The sequence below is a fragment of the Aphidius gifuensis genome, linkage group LG3 (assembly GCF_014905175.1).
Source record: "Aphidius gifuensis isolate YNYX2018 linkage group LG3, ASM1490517v1, whole genome shotgun sequence".
In the NCBI taxonomy this organism is placed as follows: domain Eukaryota; kingdom Metazoa; phylum Arthropoda; class Insecta; order Hymenoptera; family Braconidae; genus Aphidius; species Aphidius gifuensis.
The window spans coordinates 24,495,313-24,515,122 of record NC_057790.1 but is presented as its reverse complement, the minus strand read 5'-3'; the positions used below and the strand labels follow the sequence as shown (position 1 = coordinate 24,515,122).

Sequence of the window (19,810 nt, the reverse complement as noted above, 5' to 3'; positions counted from 1 at the left end):
GATATGATAAAACTGGAAGCTGAACTCTCGCATCAAAAGTGTCGCCGAGAGCAGCCGAGAGAGAAACGAAATTGGTGCATTCTTGTTCTTATCGGTACAGTCACGTCAACTAAATTTCGTTGAGACTACTGAAATATAATGCAACTTTTATATCGTGCAGTACTAGTTTGTATTGACGTTGACTGTATAAGATTTGATGAGCGCATGGTTGAGAGCGTTGAGAGTGAGCGGGCAATGCACCAATATGCACCAATACATATGTGCATAGCTATCTCTGGCGACACGTGCGTGCATAGGCTAAGTGATTATTGTTGAGAAGATCACATATCTTTATATCATAGCATGTAAAATTACAATCTAAATATAAAATATTATATATATATTATAATAATTCACATATAAAAAACAATAAAAAATGCGTTCATCAGCATCAACAGGACGTCAGTCCTCATATAATCCACCTCTAAGAGTATCAACAATGTGCCCAGATGAAAAATCAGTTGCTACAACAAAATCAGAAGGTCGTCGTACATTTAAACCAAGACCATCAAGTGAAGGTTCTGGTATTCCAAAATTAAGAATTGGCAGTGATTCATCAGATGGATCAAGAAAATCAAATTTAAAACAACCAGGTATATTTTGTTATTTAAATTAATTAGTTGATTAATTATTTTTTTCTAATAATTAAAATTAATAATTATTCAGGTAAAACACCACTAAGATCAACAACAATAATGTCTCAACGAACATCAACTGGTATGACACCAAGAGCTGGTCGTTTTCATTCTGATTTACCAACTGGTCCTCGTGGTAGATCATCATCAGCTGAACGTTGTAGTACACTTGGTAGTCAAAAAATGTCAAAAAAAGATACACGTAATTTAACAAACAAATCAACTCAAGAAGCGATGTTAAATCGTATTGATGAATATTTTCGTAAACAGGAAAAACTTGATACTTCATTATCAGCTGTATTAAATAAAAATAATTCAAGTTTTAAGCCAATAACACTTGATTCAGTTGTTACAGCAACACAATTTTTATGTAAAAAACTTGATATAACAACAAAACCACCATTAACAAAGGCAAATTATATAAATGAATTACCAAAATATGGTAAAAACCTTAAATATCCAGGTAACATATCGAAATCATGGTTAATAACAGCAAATACACCACATTCATATCATCATGTACTTGGATGGATATCATGGCTTGTTGAAATTGTTGATCTTAAAGAAAAAGCAGTTGAACGTTTTGGTAAACAAATTAGGGATTTACCACGTGATAATTTATTTAGAGCACTATTAGATCTTTATGTATTATGGAATCATAAAAAAATTAAAGAAGAAAAATTAGCTGAAAATCAATATTTACAAACAGTTGCTGAATATTCAAATGCAACAACAGAAATATTTGATAATGCACAAAAAGAATTCGATGATGTTGCTAATAAAAAAAGAACTATTAAAGATAATGCTGCTAAAATTTCATATGAATTGGATGAAATTACTAAAAAGCTTGAAGCATTAAAAAATGATGAAGATAAACAATTACAATATATTGATGAACAAGAAAAATGTAAAATTAAATATGGAAATGATAGTAAATCATATGAAATTGAAATGAAAGAAATTGATATTGAAAGTAAAAAAATTACTAATGAAAATAATCAATTAATTGATGAAATCAAAAAACAACCAATGAATGCACAACAACGTGATGTTAAAGAACAAGAATGTATTAGTTGGCGAAATTTTTTAAAAAATATTGATGAACATTTGGAAGAATTAACTAAAGAAATATATAAACTTGATATGAATTTTTCCAAGAGTCAAACTGATTTATCAAAAGCATTATTTATATTTAATCGTAGTATTGTTTGTGGAATACCAGAAAATATTATGGGTAAAAAATTAAGTGAATTACAAATGCCAGAAAAAATAACATTTGAACAAAATGCTAAAGATTTATTAAAAGAAAAAAGAAAAGTTATTGATGAAGTTAAAAATCAAATGATGATTGAGTATGATAAAACAATGTTGTCATTTAATAATTTAACAAATGAACATGAAAAATTGCAAGATAAACTGGAATCAATACGTCGTGACAAAAATGAACTTGATGCTAAAAATAGTGAAATTAAAAATTCAATTAAACAATGTAAAATTCAAGGTCAAGAAGATGAAATTAAAATAAGAAATCAAATAATAAAATTAAAAGATGATATTCAAAAAATTAAACAATCAATGCCAAATATCGATACATTGAGTGATGAGCTACAAGAAGTTCAAGATCAAGTTGAAGCAAGAAGTAAAAAAAAATTATTTCTCGAACAATCTGGTCTAAGATTTTTTGGTAGATTACATTCAATGTTGTCAAATCATCACAACGATATTCTTAATATTATGTCAAAGTTAAATGACATTAAATCATGGTCATAGATAGTATAATATAATTGATAACTATTATAAAATAATGTTTGATAATTTAATACTTGATGAATAAATTTTTTATATTGAATTTTTTATATTTATTTTGTTTCAATTTTTTTTTGCATGAATTTAATTTTCTCTGGCGTGCATATAGCAATAGGAGTTCAGTTTCCAGTTTTATTAATTGTATAATGTAATATTTCATTATTTTTACTGTTTTATTAATTTTATTTTAAACAAGTACCTAAAGCAACATTCCAAATTTCCCGCCAGCTTCGTCCTATTGGTATCACTGTGAAAAAAAAATATGGCCGCTTGTTTGTTGATGTTGTTTAATCAAGTTGGCTGCCCTGAAATAATAACGATAAATAAATTCAATTTTTGCATGGCATCATTTTCCATTTATCATCATAAACAATCATAAACAAAAATTAATTGTATTTAATTGATGAATGAATATAGTTTTTTAATCAACACAAAATGCCAGCTATAAAAAAAATATTTGATTTAATGTGTGAGGTATTTACAAGAGCACAAGACAAACGTACAGCACATGATCAGTGTATTGCAATTTTAGCAAAGGCCTACAAAAATGTAAGTTAATAAACATAAACATATAAACAAACAACTTATTAATTAATTTAATTATAATTACAGTATGATTTCGATGAATTCTACGAGGCATATGAAAGATGCATTAAAATACCTTTGTCATATGTACAAAAAGAAACATTAATTGAAAATGCACTTGAATTTGGTGCATTATTTGCGGTTAAGGTTACACCAGAAGTTGAAGATGATGATGATGAAGTATCACCATTTCTAAAACGTGTATTTGATTTTATATTAGAAAAACACAGTGCAAAATTACCTGGTGTACGTTATCGTATATGTTATTTTTTAAATTTAATATTAAATTCAATGGGTGATAATGCATATTTGAGTGATGAATTGTGTAATGATATTATTGCTGCAATGCATAAAAGAATGAAAGATAAATCAGCAAAAGTACGTGTACAAGCTGTTTATGCATTGCACAGAATGCAAGAACCTGGTGATGATGAATGTGAAGTTATTGACGCATATATTTATCATCTAGCACATGATCCAAGCTCAGATGTACGTAAAGCTATTATTAAAAATATTGGTAGAAATAAAAAAACTCTACAAAGTGTTATTGAAAGAATACATGATATTGATTATTCAGTTAGAAAAATGGCATATTTATTTTTAACTAAAATAACACCAAAATCATTTAAAATAAAACAACGTCGTGAAATATTAAATAATGGATTACGAGATAAAAATGATGAAGTATCAAAAATTGTCAGAGAAATATTATTAAAAGCTTGGCTATTATATTACGATAATGAAATAACAAAATTTTTATATGCATTAGATACTGAAATAGCAACTGATCTTGGTATAAATGTATTAAATAATTTATTTAAAGTATTAACTGTTGATGATTTAATCGAACAATTGCCACTTGATCAAGATAAAAAATTAATACCAATTGATAAATTGTCAAGTGAAAATGTTTTATTTTGGCATTGTTTTTCTAAATATTTACAAGAATCAAAATTAACTGAATTATTTGATCAAACATTACCAGAGCTTAGTTATTTTTGTGACCATATTAGACAATATGGTGAAAATATTGTCAACAATGAATCAACAGAAGATGAAGAAAAAATAACTGAGCAAGCTATACTATGTCAATTGTTTGAAATGACCAAACTTTATGATTTATCTGATGAAGTTGGAAGAAATCGTTTAAAGCAATTAATTGAAGACACATTAATAAGTGAAATACCAGAACTTAAACTAACAGAAGTAATTGTTGAAATATACGAAAAGGTTGTACCTAATATAACATCAAGAGTTAATACATTAACACATATTATTAGTGATATTAGAATGCCATTGAGACACTCTGATGATATTAATTTACAATCTGGTGATGAAGAAAAAAATGATTCTTATACAATGTCAAAGTGCCTTGGTATAATGTGTGCAATGTTAAGATCACCAACAATAACATCAGTAACACCAATTATTAGAAATTTATTTAATAGTGTTGCATTAACAAGTGTTGAACATGATGATAAATATGTACAAATACAAGCACTAAATGCTGTAGGTCTTTGTCTATTTTTAGACTCTGAATTAGCTCAAAAACATATACCAATGTTTTTCATGGTATTCACTGATAGTGATAATGATTTTCATGAACATTGGATAATGTCATTGGGTATTATATTTGATTTGTTTTTAAAACATGGTCTTGATCATTTTAATCTTGTTGATCCAGCTGATGATGATGAAGATGATGATAATGAAAAAACAACAAGTTTTGAAGCATCACAATTGGATACACCAAATAATCATGTTATTAAAATGTTATTAGCTTTATTTCATTATGAAGTACCAGCAATACAATTAAAAGCTGTTGAAGGTTTTATCAAGCTTTTACTTATGGGAAGAATAAATAGTGTACAAATTGTTTCACGTCTTATTGTACTACTTCATAATCCAGATTATCGTAATCCACATCTTAAAGAAGCTGTTAAATCATTCTTTGAATATTATCCATTATTGAGAAAAGAAAATCAAAAAATACTTGAAAAATCATTTCTACCAACAATACTTGATATATTTAATGCACCATCTGATAGTAAATTATTTAGTATTGATCCTTCTATTGTTGGTCATTTTATTTTGGATTTAACAAGATATAAAATTTATAAAACAGAAACAGAAGATGGTCATTATACTGCTCATAATAATATTTCATATGAAATTCTAAAAGAAATTGTTAATCCTCAAAGTGAACATGATGTAATAACTCTTATTAAATGTTTGAGTTATGTTAATATTAAAATAACTGATGAGGCATTACAAAATGAAATGCTAGAAATGTGTGATGCTGTTATAAAAGAATTGTCAAGCAGAAACAAAAGTACCTTGATGAGTTTTAAAAAATTTTGTAATTCAATAAAACCAAATGAACAAGTTGGTGATAATGTTCCAGAAGAACAAGAAGAACAAGAAGAACCAGAAGAACCTGTTGATGATCATGATAATATTGAGGATGATGATTCTGACCTAGAATAAAATTATTACAACTTATTTTTAATTGTTATTCTAAGTTTTTTTCTTTTTTTACTTTTATAAATAAATTATTAAATTCATTCATTTAAATTTTCATGGTAATTTTAATTTTTAAAAACATTATTATTCTGTAATTATTAATATTATTAAAAACAATATGTTGAGTAAAAATAAATCATTAAAAAAAAAATGTACAAGCAACATAAAAATGCTAAAAACATTTAGTTTTTTACAAAGAAAAAAAGACTATTATTTTTTTAGAATTTAGTCAAGGAACATACAAGATAAACATGAAGATTATTTTGATAAAATTTGACATTGCTACTTGTTAAATGATCAATAAATAATGACTAAAAAAAATAATTAATTATCATTTATTATTGTTTTTGTTTTAAAAAACAATTAACAATAAATAATGGACGTGATAATAGACAAGTGTCTAGGGCAACATCAACAAGTTGTCCACCATCTTTTTCCAGTGACGTTGTTGATCATGTGATCAAATGCAATGCAATGCAGTGGAGTAATTTATTGTGGTGGGAGATATTTCCCCTGATTTCTCCTCTCTTGCTTCTCTCCTTGCTAAAGCCACCAAGTTCCAAGGTGCATATTTCTCAAATCCCCGCCATATTTCCTCCATGAATCAACTAAAGAAGACGTGTATAATATTTTGTTTAAGTGTTACCACGATGGGGAACTAAAAAAAAAAACTAAGCAGCTTGCTCACGCAAGTTTAACAAAACAAATAAAAATGGAGTAAGTTATTAATCATTATTTATTATCATTTAATTATAATTATTTATTTTTTATATAATTTTATTTATGTATTATTAATTTCGTAACATTGAGTGTGAGTTAAACGTGGACGCCATTTTGTGATACCCAGACGCGACATGGTCACATGAATGGTCTACTCCAGCATGGAAATTTTTTTTTTTTCTCCATGACTCATTGCTAAAATTTAACCATATGTTTTTTTTTTTTTTTTTTTTTAATATTATAATTAATTAATTGATATTAATTAGTCTACAATAATTACAATTTATTATTTTATTTTTTTTTAACCATGACGTCAATTAATGATTGCGTCACAAAGTTCAATTTTAATTTTTTTTTTTTAATTATTAAATGACAGTTTTTGTGAACACGTGGATAACCCCAATTTTTCATATGTAAATTTTTTTTCAAAAATTTAATATTATATTAATTATTTATTTTAATTATTTCGAAAATAATTATTACATATTTTATTTGTAATTATTTAGCTTGAAAAAATTAAATTTTACAGTAATCTTTAATTTTTTAAACGCAAAAAATATTTTCTATTAATTTGGCTAGTTGTTTTTTGTTATAATTTAAATTTACTAAATTTTATTTTATAACAAACGTTATATAATGAAAAAATAAATAATAATTTAAAAAATATTTAACAAGTAATTTACAATTTAAAATTTGTTTATAATTAGAATTTATTTAACATTTAATAATTTTTTTTGCAGAGCCATCATGGCGCTTATCAGTACGACCAACGTCATTACGACGAATAAAAATTATTTTTATCAACAATTACAACAAGAGACAACAATAAATCCCATAATAAACAATGGAATCATTGAATATGGGAATATGGGAATGGAAGGAGGAGCCTACATCTCCTAGTTCAACATTATTTGGAGATGTAGATGACGAGTGTTTGAGCTTTGACAATAGTTCTGAATCACTCATTAATGACACAAACGATGCCGCACTATACCAAGAAAATGATCCCCTAACACGTGCTCAAGTTGCGACAAAATTTTTGGAGGAACTCGAATTTGATGAATTTATTAAAGAAGGTAAATTGAATATTGATTATTATTTTAAAAACAAAAATAACATATATATTTTACAATCAAGTTCAATGAACTATTTAAAATTATAAAAAATTATTTTAAACATTTGGCAATTTGTCAATTAAACAAATGAAAAATAGGTAAAAAAAAAAATAAACATTCTTTCTGGCGTTGAATCAAAAATACCACAAGACTTTTTAAAAAGTTCCACTCGATTCAGTCAAGTGGGACACGAGCTACACGAGAAAACGTAACACACATTTTTTTTTTTCCTTACATTTAAAATAAATTCCCCTTTACTGTTGGCTTTTATTTTTATAATTCTTGATGGATAAATAAGAGTGGGACAAACTGGTTAATTTCAAGTTTTAAAATAATATTATTATTAAAGAGGGAGGAGGCTGGTAGAAAATTTTTATGTGACGATTTCTGAATCAGTAGAGGGAAAGTCCAAAGATAATAAGTAGGAGAATCACACACTGATTTCATACTATTGGCTGTATAGGTCAATTAAAAAAAAATAAAAAAATAACACATTTATACGTATGTATACTTGTTTTATTTAAATGATTTCCACTACTTCTTCGACCACCTCATTAACTGATATATCCCCCACCTTGAATTATTATTATTTTTTTAATTTATTAATTTTTTTTTTTTTTTTTTTTATATCTTTATTTCCCCAAGTTTCTCACACACTTGTTTGGCAATATCAAGCAAGCTTCATCAGTTCTACTCTTGTCAGTGTTGAGTGTACAATATTTTCCGACCTCTTGAGATTTATTTTTATTTTTTTTTTTTTCTTCTTTATCACTAATCACGTGTAATCACCAGACAAAAGTTTAAAAAATAAAATAAAGTTTCTTTTATTTTGATTGTTTTTTTCCATTGTTTTTTTTTTACTTATCAAATGATAAATTATTTTTAAAATAATTTTATTAATTAGTAAATATTATTTTAACAAAAAGTTATTCATTTTTTTAGAATAAAAAAGTAAAACGTGTGATTACGTGGCAAATTTTAAAACAGCTTTCGCTAAAATTTGCAAAAAATAAAACAACATAATTTGAAGAAGATAAAATTAATGGATTATTGAATTTAAATTGTATATGACATTGTGTTGGATATAATATTTGTAATACTGGCATCAAAAACCGTGAAAATTGTTAATTTAAATTCGTCTAAATGTTGGAGTGTACTAATGTTATACAGTAGTATGCAGTTCACGTATCGTTACACGTGGAATCGAGAAATCATTGTGAACTCACAAAAATTAGTAAAAAGACGCTGATCATTATTATCTGGTTAAATATTTAAGTGTCAAATAAAATAACGTGTTTAGTGTGTTCATTAATTTTAATAATAATTTTATTTTTTTATAATTTTTTTTCTCTTTACTGCCAAGTTATTAAAAAATAACCAGAAAAATTGTGATAATCAGACCCAATACTGCGCTTTTTATATTTTATAAATATTTTCTTTGTATATTTTATTTTATATATTTTTTTATTAATTTTATTTCGAACGTGTTTCATTAATTTTCGTTATCAACTGTTTTATTTTCAACTCATTATCATCAAGTAGATTAAAAACTGACAAAACTCAACGATAATGGCTGCTATTTGTTACAGTGGTATGTTTTAAATATCCTTTTTTTATTTTTCCTTTTTTATTATTAATTTATATAAATATAATAATAATGATGAAAAAAAAAATAAACGAAATAAAATGATAATTAGTATGCAAAAAAACATAAAGAAAGAAAGATGATACTTTCTGGTTTTAATTTGTTTTTAAAAAAGTGAAAGATATTTAAATTAACGAAATATATTATTAATAGATTTTGTTTTTTTAAATGCGTAGTTTGTTGAGAGAATTTATGAAGCTCATTGACCTTTTGAACACATTAATTTAACTATCGACAAGTGTAACAATCATTTGTCTTTTTTAATTTTTTTAAACTACAGAGACATTGATTCTACATATTTTTTTGTCACTTTATTATTATGAAATATATTTTTAAAATCAATCTGATATATATATATTTTTTTTTTTTTGAATAACCACAACAACAACGGCAATAATAAATTTGTTTAAATAAAAAAAAATCTTATTATCTTCAGTGAGGCGTAACAATGAACAAAACGCGCCTTTATTGCTTTTCTCACAGACTGGTTTTTCTGCATTTAATATCACGATTAAAGTATATTATTATTATTAATAATAATAAAAATATTATTTTTTTTTTAAATAAATATATATATCGATAGTTTAGTGTAAACCTGATTCTGAAATCCAATGAGTTTGCGTTAATGTGATGATAAATAATGAAAAAAAAAAAATTAAATATTTTTTCATCCTACACTTGTTTAATAATATATTTAAATTAAATAATTGATATTTTATAAAAATAATTATGAAAAATATATTACGGTTGAGTTGTTTTTAAAGCGAAAGTTTAAAAATATGAAAAACTAATATTTTTTTTTGATTTTTATAAATTCATTTGTGTGTTGACTTGTTAGAACCGGTTAATTTACTTTTTACTATAAAAAATTTTTAAATTTCATTTTGCAATATTGTGGTTAATATAAAAGTAACAATAATATATTGATCAATTGATGATTGATATTTAATTTCAATGAAATAAAAAAAATTTATATATTAAGTTGATTAGAATATTATTACTTGTTTGCATTGAGAATTATTACAACTGGGAAAACATCAATTAGGTTGCTGTCCTTCATTATGTATGGTTTTATTTATTCAATTTATTGTGATAATTTTATTGAGCAAAAAGTGATACACATTAAAATAGGCTAACGTGCGATAATAAATGTCTAAGTCATTGCACAATTAAAATGCACTTGGGGTTATGATCTCTTTATATTTAAAAAAAATCATAAAATAAAACTCGTGTTTGGATAGGAAAAATAATGAATAAATAAATAAATTTAATAATATTATATTTATCATAAAATCATAAAATAGATAAAATTTATTTTAGTTAATATTCAAATATATTTTATGTTTAGAAAAAATTTTATCTATCAATTTGTTGTTGTCCTTGAGTCATTGTTTTTATACTCAATAATTTAAATATCTATATATTTGCTTTCTTTTTATTATTAATTTTGAAATTTTATATAATTATTTTTTTATTTTATTTAAATTCATAAATGTACACCTTGACCTCTGCTGATTTAAATGACAAAAAACCCTTTTACATTGAAACATCGTGATCGAGTAAACATGTTTTATTTTCAATAAAAAAAAAATGACATTAATAATTACGCAATAATTAGCTTTACATTTACATGATCTAGCTATGCATCAATTACTTCAACAAGTTAATAACGGTTCCTCCTTTTAAATGTCACACAAGCGTTATCTTTTTTTTTTTTCTTTTAATTTATTAATATATTATTATAAAAAAAGTAACAACGTACTTGACATGAGATAAAATTTTTTGATAATTCGTACTTGAGATTAAACAAATACATATGAATATTCAGTTTGAAATAAAAAAAGTATATATATATTTATTATTCTTGTTTTCCTCGAGATTTCAAGGAACGTATAAAATATTATTCAACACACTACTGTGCCACTCCCATTATAATGTCAAAGCAAATAAATAATAAAAATAAAATGTATATTATGTTGAAAAATGAATATTTAAAAATTAAATTATTTATTGCTTTAATTTTTCAGAACCATTTGCAGATTGGTTGGAACAAAAGGTTGAATTTTTGTTTGAAGATATACCATCACCAGAATGTGGACAAAACAAGCCAATTGTTTATCCAACAATAGAAAAACAACAAGAACAATCTTCAACTACAACTCAATCATTGTTACAAGAATTTGAAACAGTACTTGGTGATGTTGAAGCATGTCATCAAATATATCCAGGTGGTCATTTAACATTGACACCACCACAATCACCACCACCACCAGCAGCAGCAACAGACACATCAACAGGAATTTTTGAAAAATTAACATTTCAACAACCAACAGATACTGAGCAATTATTGCTAACACTTGATTCATCAAATCAACAATATTCACAAGATATACAAACAGAAACAACACAAGATAATAATACACCAATGACAAAATCATATTTTAGTCAAATATCAAATGGTTGGAATGCTGAAAATATATCATTAGCACCACTTGTTGGTGATGTTGATTTTGAACTTGCTGCTGTTGATGAATATGTTAGATCATGTGCTGAAGATATGTCACCATCAAGTCCATCTACCAGTTCAAATAGCAGCTATAATTCTGATGATTCAAATGATGATCCTGAATGGACAATAAATACATCAACAAGTTCCAGTAGTAATAGTGATAAATACAATAATAAACAACTTAATCAACGCATTAATAAAAATCGTAATAAGCCATATTCACGTCCAGCTGCTGTCGACAAAAAAATACGTAAAAAAGAACAAAATAAAAATGCAGCAACACGTTATCGTCAAAAGAAAAAAGCTGAAATTAAAGAAATTGTCGGTGAAGAACAAGAATTAATTGATCATAATGAAAAATTAAATGATCAAGTTAAAGATTTACAACGTGAAATTGGATATTTAAAGGGTTTAATGCGTGATTTATTTAAAGCTAAAGGATTAATCAAGTAAATTATCGTAGTTTTAATTCAAGAGTTTTGTCAAATAATATTATTCTTTAATTTTAATCATTAGTTTTTAATTTATATATATATCAAAATTGAGATTAACTTCTTTTATTATTGAAATTTGATTTTTATTTAATTTGCTAAATAATTTGACTGTAAAATTAATTCATTGCAGTGTTTTATTTAAAATTATCTTGTCCATTTATTCGTGAATGGAATAAAAATTAATTTTCAAAATGAAAAATTACAAAAGTAGGATTATAAATGTATTTGAAAAAATTTAAAAATTAGGCAGTTGGTATTTTTAGTGGTCATTAATGTTATAAGAAAATTTGAATTTAAAAATTTATGGAAAAATATTAAACTTAAGCACGTGGGGTATAAGTTAAATTAATTTGTCATTAAGTAAGAGTGTTAAGGTCCATTGTCAATAATTCATTCAGTTCAATTATGTTGTTGTTCTCTTGAGATAAAATTAATTTTTATTTCTGTTATCAGTATGAATTTGGGTCTATTGCATTTTAGTGAGTCTATGATGTTTGATGTTGTTACGTCGAATTGAAATTAATTGCCCTGCAGTAGGCACAAAAATAAATCAGATAACATTAAATATGATTATTTTTTTTATATCATTATATGTTTAAACAAACAATGTAGACCACATAACATAATAATGTTACAAAAAAAAAAAATCTCATCAAGTCTCTTTCATTCCAAAATTAATTCAAGAAAAATGTTTTTTTTTTCTTTTCTTTTTATGATGAGTTAAATATTACACAAACAAAAATAAATAAATTTATTGAGTTCACAATGAAATTTAAATTGTCAATTACTTTCTTTCTGTTTATTATTAATTTTTTTTTATTATTATTATTTTTTTATTTCAGGTATAATAATATAAGAGGGCCCAAATTATTTGATACCATCAAAAAAACGTTTAACGTTTGATACGACTTTGAGAAGATAATTATTATAAATTGATTGATTACATTAACATGTACTGTTATAAAAATTTTACACGAATACTTTCTCTTTTTTTTTTTTTTTCAATTAGCATTTTTATCCCTGGGCTATATTCATTGGTTTCTTTTAAACCAATATACACTTTTTAAAAGTTGAAGAATTTTACCATAATTTTTTAAAAACATGATAATACATAATTATAATTTAAAAAATAAAATCATATTTTATTTTTAAATATAAAACTTTAATATTCTTTACTAAATAACAATCTAATCTAATTAATTTTGAAGTTTTTATATAAAAAAATTAATAATTTCTCTTTCTAATAAAAAAAAAAAAGAAAAAACAACTTGATGGCTTAAAAAAAGAAATAAAAAAGAAGCCAGTTAATTATTTTTTTAAAAAAAAGATTAAAAAATTTCATGACAATATTAAAATACACATAGATATATTATTGATTGATAAATCATAATGATTTCTCAAGCTGAATCAAAATGGTGGTATTAATAAAAACAGAAAATAAATAAAATATCATTGAATTGCGTGAATTAAATATTCTCCCACTTGGAGTTACATCTGTTAGCTCTGTATTTTTATTGAACACAGGTTTTATTATAGAGAGGCAAGGAGAGAAGTAAAAGAAAAAAAAAAAAAGGAGTAGGATCATCAGAATCCAAGTTAAACCAGCATGAAGTGAGTACCACTAACAAAATGAAAATACATATATATATACCTCTCTGTTATTTATTTATTTATTATTTTTTTTATTTTTTTAAGACTTGTGTAAGGTGGAAGAGGAGTTGAGGCATAGCATAGCATATCTCATGGGCACCTTTCCCCATCCCCCCACAATACTCACTAGTTGGATTTCTGCATTAGTACTATGCCAGTTTATTCTGCGACTGACTGGCGTCATTATATTCATGTCAAATCATCAAAAGTATATTTAATAAATATATTATTTTATTAGATTTATTTATCATTTAATTATTTATCAATAGTGTGTTATTACTATAATTCATTGTACGGTATGACGTACCTAAAATATCGTCATCTAGATCGTCGTCGTTGTCGTCTTCGTTGATCATCTGTAACATTCAGGTATTTATTTTTTTTTTTTTACTTTACTCTTTCTATTTTAATTTAAATTTATTTAATTGTTTTTTTTTTTTTCTTTTTATAATTGATATATCATAGTAAAATGATTTGAATTATTCTTTTTCTATTGTTGATTTACTCTTGGCTCTTTTTGACTTTAAAAAATTCCTTTTAAAATCAAATATTACTATTGTTATCTGAATATTTAAATGCGCAAAATACCGTTTACTTAAACTCTGTCTTTTTATTTTTAAATTATCATTGTTATTATCAATTTCAAGTACATATTTTATATTGTATTTTATCATGAATGTTGTTATTGTATAATTCATGTATTTCTATTAGGAAGTAATTAATTATTTTCTTTTAGGTAAAATAATACATGACAATAAGTGAAAACGCAAATGTTACGGATATTTAATTAATTTGTATTATATAAGAATTTAAAAAATATATATAAAAAGAAATTTTAAGCCTTGAGTAACTGAACAAAATAAAAGAAAAAAAAATCGAAAGTAGAGAAGGGAGAGACAATATTCTGGACGAGTTATCGTTGCAAATTTCTCCTTATTTGACGTGTATATTTCGTTTATTTTTTTAAATAAAATTTCAATCGTTTAATCATAATAATATTGGCAAAAAAAAAAAATTATAAAATGCAGTAAATAATAGTGTGTATCATGAGGAGAGAAAAAAAAAAAAATCTAACACCTGATATGGAAAATTGAGTCATATCTATTTTTGGAATATCCATCACCAAATATTATAATAAAAATTTAAATTCAAACAAGCATTGTTAATAAAATAAATAATAATTTTAAATTTTTATTTATTAAATCAAAATTAATGGAATGTTGTTTTGCAAATATTCATTTAATTTTATCGACAAAGACTAGTTATTAATAATTACTTTGTTTCCTGTTTTTATATAATTTTCTTGTTAATTATTAATTTAAAAAAAAAAGACTAATTAATATTTCTTGCATTGAGCTCACTGAGTTTATTTTATATATTTAAATTAAGCTAATAATTTCCATGAATGGTTTAGTGTATTTGTCGGGTGTCTCAGCAGGCTGAGATTAAATGAGAACAAGGTTTTTTTGCGGGCGTGTATATGTACCCTGACCTTGCAACCCACAATATGTTAAATTAAAAAATTTAAATATTATTATAAAATAATTTTACAAATGTATTATATGAAAATTGTTTTTAATTAATTTAAAATTATTTTTTTTTCAATCTATTTTACAGCCTGATCAACAGAAGATTTATCATTAATATTAATTTAATTTTATTGTTAAAATATTAAATATCAATAATGCGTCATCATAATAGTGGATATTTGGTGCATAATGGAAGTGATCATCATCGAGCTTATTCAACAGATGGTGAAGAAAGCCATCCAGGTATTCGAGAACCATCTGAATATGCTGTTGTTCACAAATCCCATTCAATGGTAACAAAAAAAAACAAAAATAACTACTTGAAATATTTAAATAATTTATTAACAAACTTAGAGAAAAAATATAAATTAAATATAAAAATTAGAAAGCAAATATATTTACACATTTATTAAAAAAAAAACATATTATATAATTAATTTAAATTTTAAATATTTTTTTTTAAAGATAAAACCAGTTGGATCTGTTGAAAAAAATCACAGATCATTGTATGATAAAGAAAGTGAAAAAAGACATGGATCAAGAAATGGAAGAGGATCTGATTATTCAAGAGATTCACCACCAAATGTTCATCGTCATAATGGTTTTGGATCAGAAATTTATGTTAGTAATGGTGCATACAGAGCTACATCTGATTTAAGGTGAATAATTAATCATTAACACTTGCTTTTAACATTTAAAAATTATAATTGATGTTTAATTTGTTTTTTAAAAAATTACAGTGCAATACCAAGTTCAAAAATTGATGACAGAGCACCAAGTCATTACAGTTATGGCTCAGCAAGATCTGGTGGTTCAACAATTAAAACTAAAACATCAAGACATGGTGGTATTGTTGTTGAAACAATGTCAACACCAAATCCATTTTGTCCAAATACAAAAGGAATGTGTTGTTTATTATTATTACTTAATTTGGGTCTCATTCTTGTGACACTTGGTTTTGTTATTGTTGTACAATTTTTTGAACCAATTATTGTTTGGTAAGTTGATGGATTTTATTAAAAAAAAAAGCTTAAATATTATTAATCAAATAATATTAATTTTTATAGGATTCTTGGTATAGTATTTTTAATATTTGGCATGATGACACTTGTTGGTAGTTTAATTTATTGTGTTCATGTGTTTAAAAATGCAAAACATCCACATGAAGTTAATCCAGAAGATTTATATTGGACAAAACATTGGCAAGGACATGTTGGTTCTGCTCCTGAGATTCATTATAAAGCTGGTGATAAATATCCAGATGATGGTGCTAGCGATCGTTACAGTAAATACTCGACAAATTATTCTGATCGTCGTAGCAACAGATACTAAAGATTATTTTCCTTTTTTTTTTTTTGAAATTAATTTATTTATAAATATATATTTACTATTCGTTAATTTTTATTATTTCTTTTTCATTTTGAAATTGACAAATTACCAAATAGTATATTAAAAATATTCATTTAAAAATAATTTATTTGAATTATTATTATTGTTTAGTAATTAGTTAGTTAGTTTGTTTATTTTTTATTTTTTTTGTTTATATAACTAATAGACTGGTCCAACGTGCCGTAACAAACACACGAATAATTTTAATAATAAATATTTTATTTGCAATTGAATTTTGAGTATACTTATTAAAAATGCAAAAAAAAATTTTAAATTAATATAATTTAATCAGCTTAAATTAATCATTAAAAATACTTGATAGTTTTTTCTATTTACAAGTTTGTTACCAATATATTATTATTATTTTTATAGTTATAAATAAATGTGTAAAAAAAAAATATATATATTATAATTAAAATTGAGATTGATGGGGTTTTTTTGTATTGTTATATTTTTTTTTTTTAATTTAATACTATTAATTTATTGATAATTGTTAATTAAATTTATTTTTTTTTTAAACAATATTTGATTCAGCTATACTCATTGTTGGCAAAGAGCTATCAGTCCAATTTGGATCTGGATATTGTCGTAATGGACTTGGAACTCTAACATTAAATTTATTATTAATTCTTGCATTTTCAAATATTGTTTGTACGTCTTTACGTGGTTTTTCATCATCATAATTATCAATAAATATTTTTTCATTATCTAAACGTCGATAATTTGTCGTTGGTTTTTTTGGTGATTTTTTTTTATGTTTCATTTTTTTTTCATCAAGTGTCGTTTGTATATTTGACAAAATTTTATCAATATTATAATTAATACTGTTTCGTTTATTACTTTTATCAATGTCATCTAAATTTTTATAAACTGTATCATCATGATTACGTATAAAAGCTGAAGTTGAATGTGATATTTCTTCACCAGCAAAACTTGTAAATTCTAAATGAGTTTTTTCTTTAAACCGTTCACCACCAGATTCATTTAATAAATTTTCAAGTGTTTGTACTGATTCGTCTTTTAATGGTACTGGTTTTAATGTCAGTTCATTTATATCTGCATGATCATCGTCATTTTTATTATCCAATTTTGAATTAACACTTGAAATTGATAGCTGTGAACCTTCACGCCATGTTACTGGTGGTACTGAATTTTCTGGTGATACATGTGATGATGATGCTAAACCTTGACCACGTATTACTGTTGAAGCATCATGATTACTGTCAAATTTATCATCAAGTGAACTTTCTTTTGATAATGTTAACAGCTGATTGTGAATAAGATTTTGTAAACTTCTAAAAATATAAATATAAATATTAGTTAATCAAATAATTAAACAAATGAAAAGAAAAAAAAATATACATACTTGATGGCTTTACGATGATCAATAAGTTGTGAATCTTTAAATGATGACATTGCTGAAAGTTTTTCTTTTTCTAATTTAAGATATTGTACATCAAAATATGCTTGTTGTGAATTTTCATTTTGTTCATGTAAATCATTTTTTAATTGATTTTGTATTAATTCCATTTTTTTAATAACATCTTGAAGATCATTAATTTTTTTTTTATTATTTTGTTCATTTTTAATAATATTATTTGCATCATTTAAATCACATTTAAGTTTTTTAATTAAATATTCAAGTTCATTTTCACGTCTATTTGCTTGATCAAGAAGATATGATTGTTCACGTGTTTGTTGAACAAGTCTTTCTTTATCTTTAACAAGTGCTTCATACATTTTTTCCATTTGTTTACTTTTTTCAGCTAGCTTTGTTGTTATTATTTCTAAATTATTTCTCATTGTTATTGCTTCTAGATCCTCTGGTGTTATTTTACCTGGTTCAGTTGGTATTCTTAGAAGAGCTTGTTCCATTTCAGTTAAAATTTTATTTGCTTTATCATCATGTACATAAAGTTCTAATTCTTTCATTAAAAAACCAAGTGTTCTTACTGGATTGAAAATACTTAAATTACCAGATGAATAATCAAATATACCACCACATTGTATACCTTTGTCAAATACAGTTATTGGCTGTGAGCTATCAATTACTTTTATTGCTGAATAATTTGATGATGCTGATGATGATGATGATGCTGGTAGCTTTTGTGGTATTGTATCAATAAGTTTATCAATTCGAGGATGATAAGATTTATGTGATGTACTTTTGTCAAATTGTTTTTTTGCATCTGTTGCTTGTGTTGATGTACATAATCTTGATGTTTTTGATGATTGACTTCTTGATGTTTGTGGATTTTGATGTATACCTCTTAATGTATTTCTTGTTTGTTCTGAAAATATTTGATTCCAATTTGTGTTATTATTGTGTAAATTTATTGAATCTTTTTTATCGTTAATTTTTTTACTATTTAACATTTTTGGTGATTCAATATGATCTTGTGTTTTAACTGTAACCTCAATTGTTGTACCACCAGTTTTAAAACGAGCAACAGGTGATTCTTTTATCTGAAATGAAAATACATATTTATTTTTATAATTATAAAAAACAATTAAATTAATTACTATTTAATATAGTCCATTAATTTGTTTGTATCTTTATTTATTATTAATTATTATTGTTTAGTGTTTATACCTGTTTGTTATTGGCGGGAGTTGATGAATTTATTTTCAATCTTTTTTCAATATTTTGTGAATCACTTTTACTAATTATTGATTTTCCTGGATTACTTGATCGACTACTCATTTTAATAATTTATTATTTACATTTAGTTGATAAATTAAATGAAAAAATTATACTTTTTTTTATAACTCAATTACTCCAATTCAACCAGGTGTGAGAGTACAAAAAAAATAATATTTTTATTTTTTGTTTTGTCAGGAAGGTTAGTATTAGTAGAAAAAAAAATATAATAAACAAGTCATAAAAAAAACTATTTTTCAAATAAAATTATCGAAAATTATGTTAAAGATAATTATGATTTTTAAATTAAATTTACTTTTTTTAATTTTTTATTTTAAATTAATTAATAAATTGGTTGATTAATGAAATATATTACCTATTTAAAATTATCAGGAAATGAAAAATAGCTTCTCTCTTGATAAAAATTTAAAATGGCCTTCATAGAAATTATTAAATTAAGTAAATAATTTATCTAAATTTTATAAATCAAACATAAAATTAAATAAATAAATGAATTTACAATTAAACAT

General features: G+C 24.3%; 5 protein-coding genes across 8 annotated transcripts; 4 read left to right on the top strand and 1 right to left on the bottom strand.

The window, feature by feature from the left end:
• The first annotated feature begins 292 nt into the window (after positions 1-292).
• LOC122853126 (kinetochore protein NDC80 homolog) lies at positions 293-2,523 on the top strand. Its single transcript, XM_044153397.1, has 2 exons — positions 293-632; positions 706-2,523. The coding sequence occupies exons 1-2, from the start codon at positions 416-418 to the stop codon at positions 2,442-2,444; spliced, it is 1,956 nt and encodes a 651-aa protein (XP_044009332.1). The 5' UTR covers positions 293-415; the 3' UTR covers positions 2,445-2,523.
• Positions 2,524-2,808: 285 nt separating this feature from the next.
• On the top strand, positions 2,809-5,788 carry LOC122853122 (condensin complex subunit 3-like). Its single transcript, XM_044153389.1, has 2 exons — positions 2,809-3,029; positions 3,093-5,788. Exons 1-2 carry the CDS (start codon positions 2,916-2,918, stop codon positions 5,550-5,552), a joined length of 2,574 nt encoding a protein of 857 aa, XP_044009324.1. The 5' UTR covers positions 2,809-2,915; the 3' UTR covers positions 5,553-5,788.
• Positions 5,789-6,154: 366 nt separating this feature from the next.
• LOC122853124 (activating transcription factor of chaperone) lies at positions 6,155-12,699 on the top strand. Of its 2 annotated transcripts, XM_044153393.1 has the most exons (3): positions 6,155-6,305; positions 7,049-7,384; positions 11,096-12,699. In XM_044153393.1, exons 2-3 carry the CDS (start codon positions 7,153-7,155, stop codon positions 12,028-12,030), a joined length of 1,167 nt encoding a protein of 388 aa, XP_044009328.1. In that variant the 5' UTR covers positions 6,155-6,305; positions 7,049-7,152; the 3' UTR covers positions 12,031-12,699. The 2 variants fall into 2 exon arrangements, with proteins under 2 accessions (XP_044009328.1, XP_044009329.1); XM_044153394.1 differs by lacking the exons at positions 6,155-6,305; positions 7,049-7,384 and adding an exon at positions 7,827-9,014.
• A 772-nt stretch (positions 12,700-13,471) lies between these two features.
• On the top strand, positions 13,472-16,816 carry LOC122853125. 2 transcript variants are annotated; one of them, XM_044153395.1, is made up of 6 exons: positions 13,472-13,682; positions 13,767-14,090; positions 15,339-15,543; positions 15,716-15,909; positions 15,991-16,248; positions 16,318-16,816. In XM_044153395.1, the coding sequence occupies exons 3-6, from the start codon at positions 15,406-15,408 to the stop codon at positions 16,580-16,582; spliced, it is 855 nt and encodes a 284-aa protein (XP_044009330.1). In that variant the 5' UTR covers positions 13,472-13,682; positions 13,767-14,090; positions 15,339-15,405; the 3' UTR covers positions 16,583-16,816. The 2 variants fall into 2 exon arrangements, with proteins under 2 accessions (XP_044009330.1, XP_044009331.1); XM_044153396.1 differs by lacking the exon at positions 13,472-13,682 and having other exon boundaries at positions 13,766-14,090.
• A 293-nt stretch (positions 16,817-17,109) lies between these two features.
• On the bottom strand, positions 17,110-19,456 carry LOC122853123. 2 transcript variants are annotated; one of them, XM_044153392.1, is made up of 4 exons: positions 19,233-19,432; positions 19,006-19,105; positions 18,006-18,930; positions 17,110-17,934 (listed from the first exon to the last, which is right to left on the bottom strand). In XM_044153392.1, the coding sequence occupies exons 1-4, from the start codon at positions 19,341-19,343 to the stop codon at positions 17,154-17,156; spliced, it is 1,917 nt and encodes a 638-aa protein (XP_044009327.1). In that variant the 5' UTR covers positions 19,344-19,432; the 3' UTR covers positions 17,110-17,153. The 2 variants fall into 2 exon arrangements, with proteins under 2 accessions (XP_044009327.1, XP_044009326.1); XM_044153391.1 differs by having other exon boundaries at positions 18,006-19,105; positions 19,233-19,456.
• Positions 19,457-19,810: the final 354 nt, after the last annotated feature.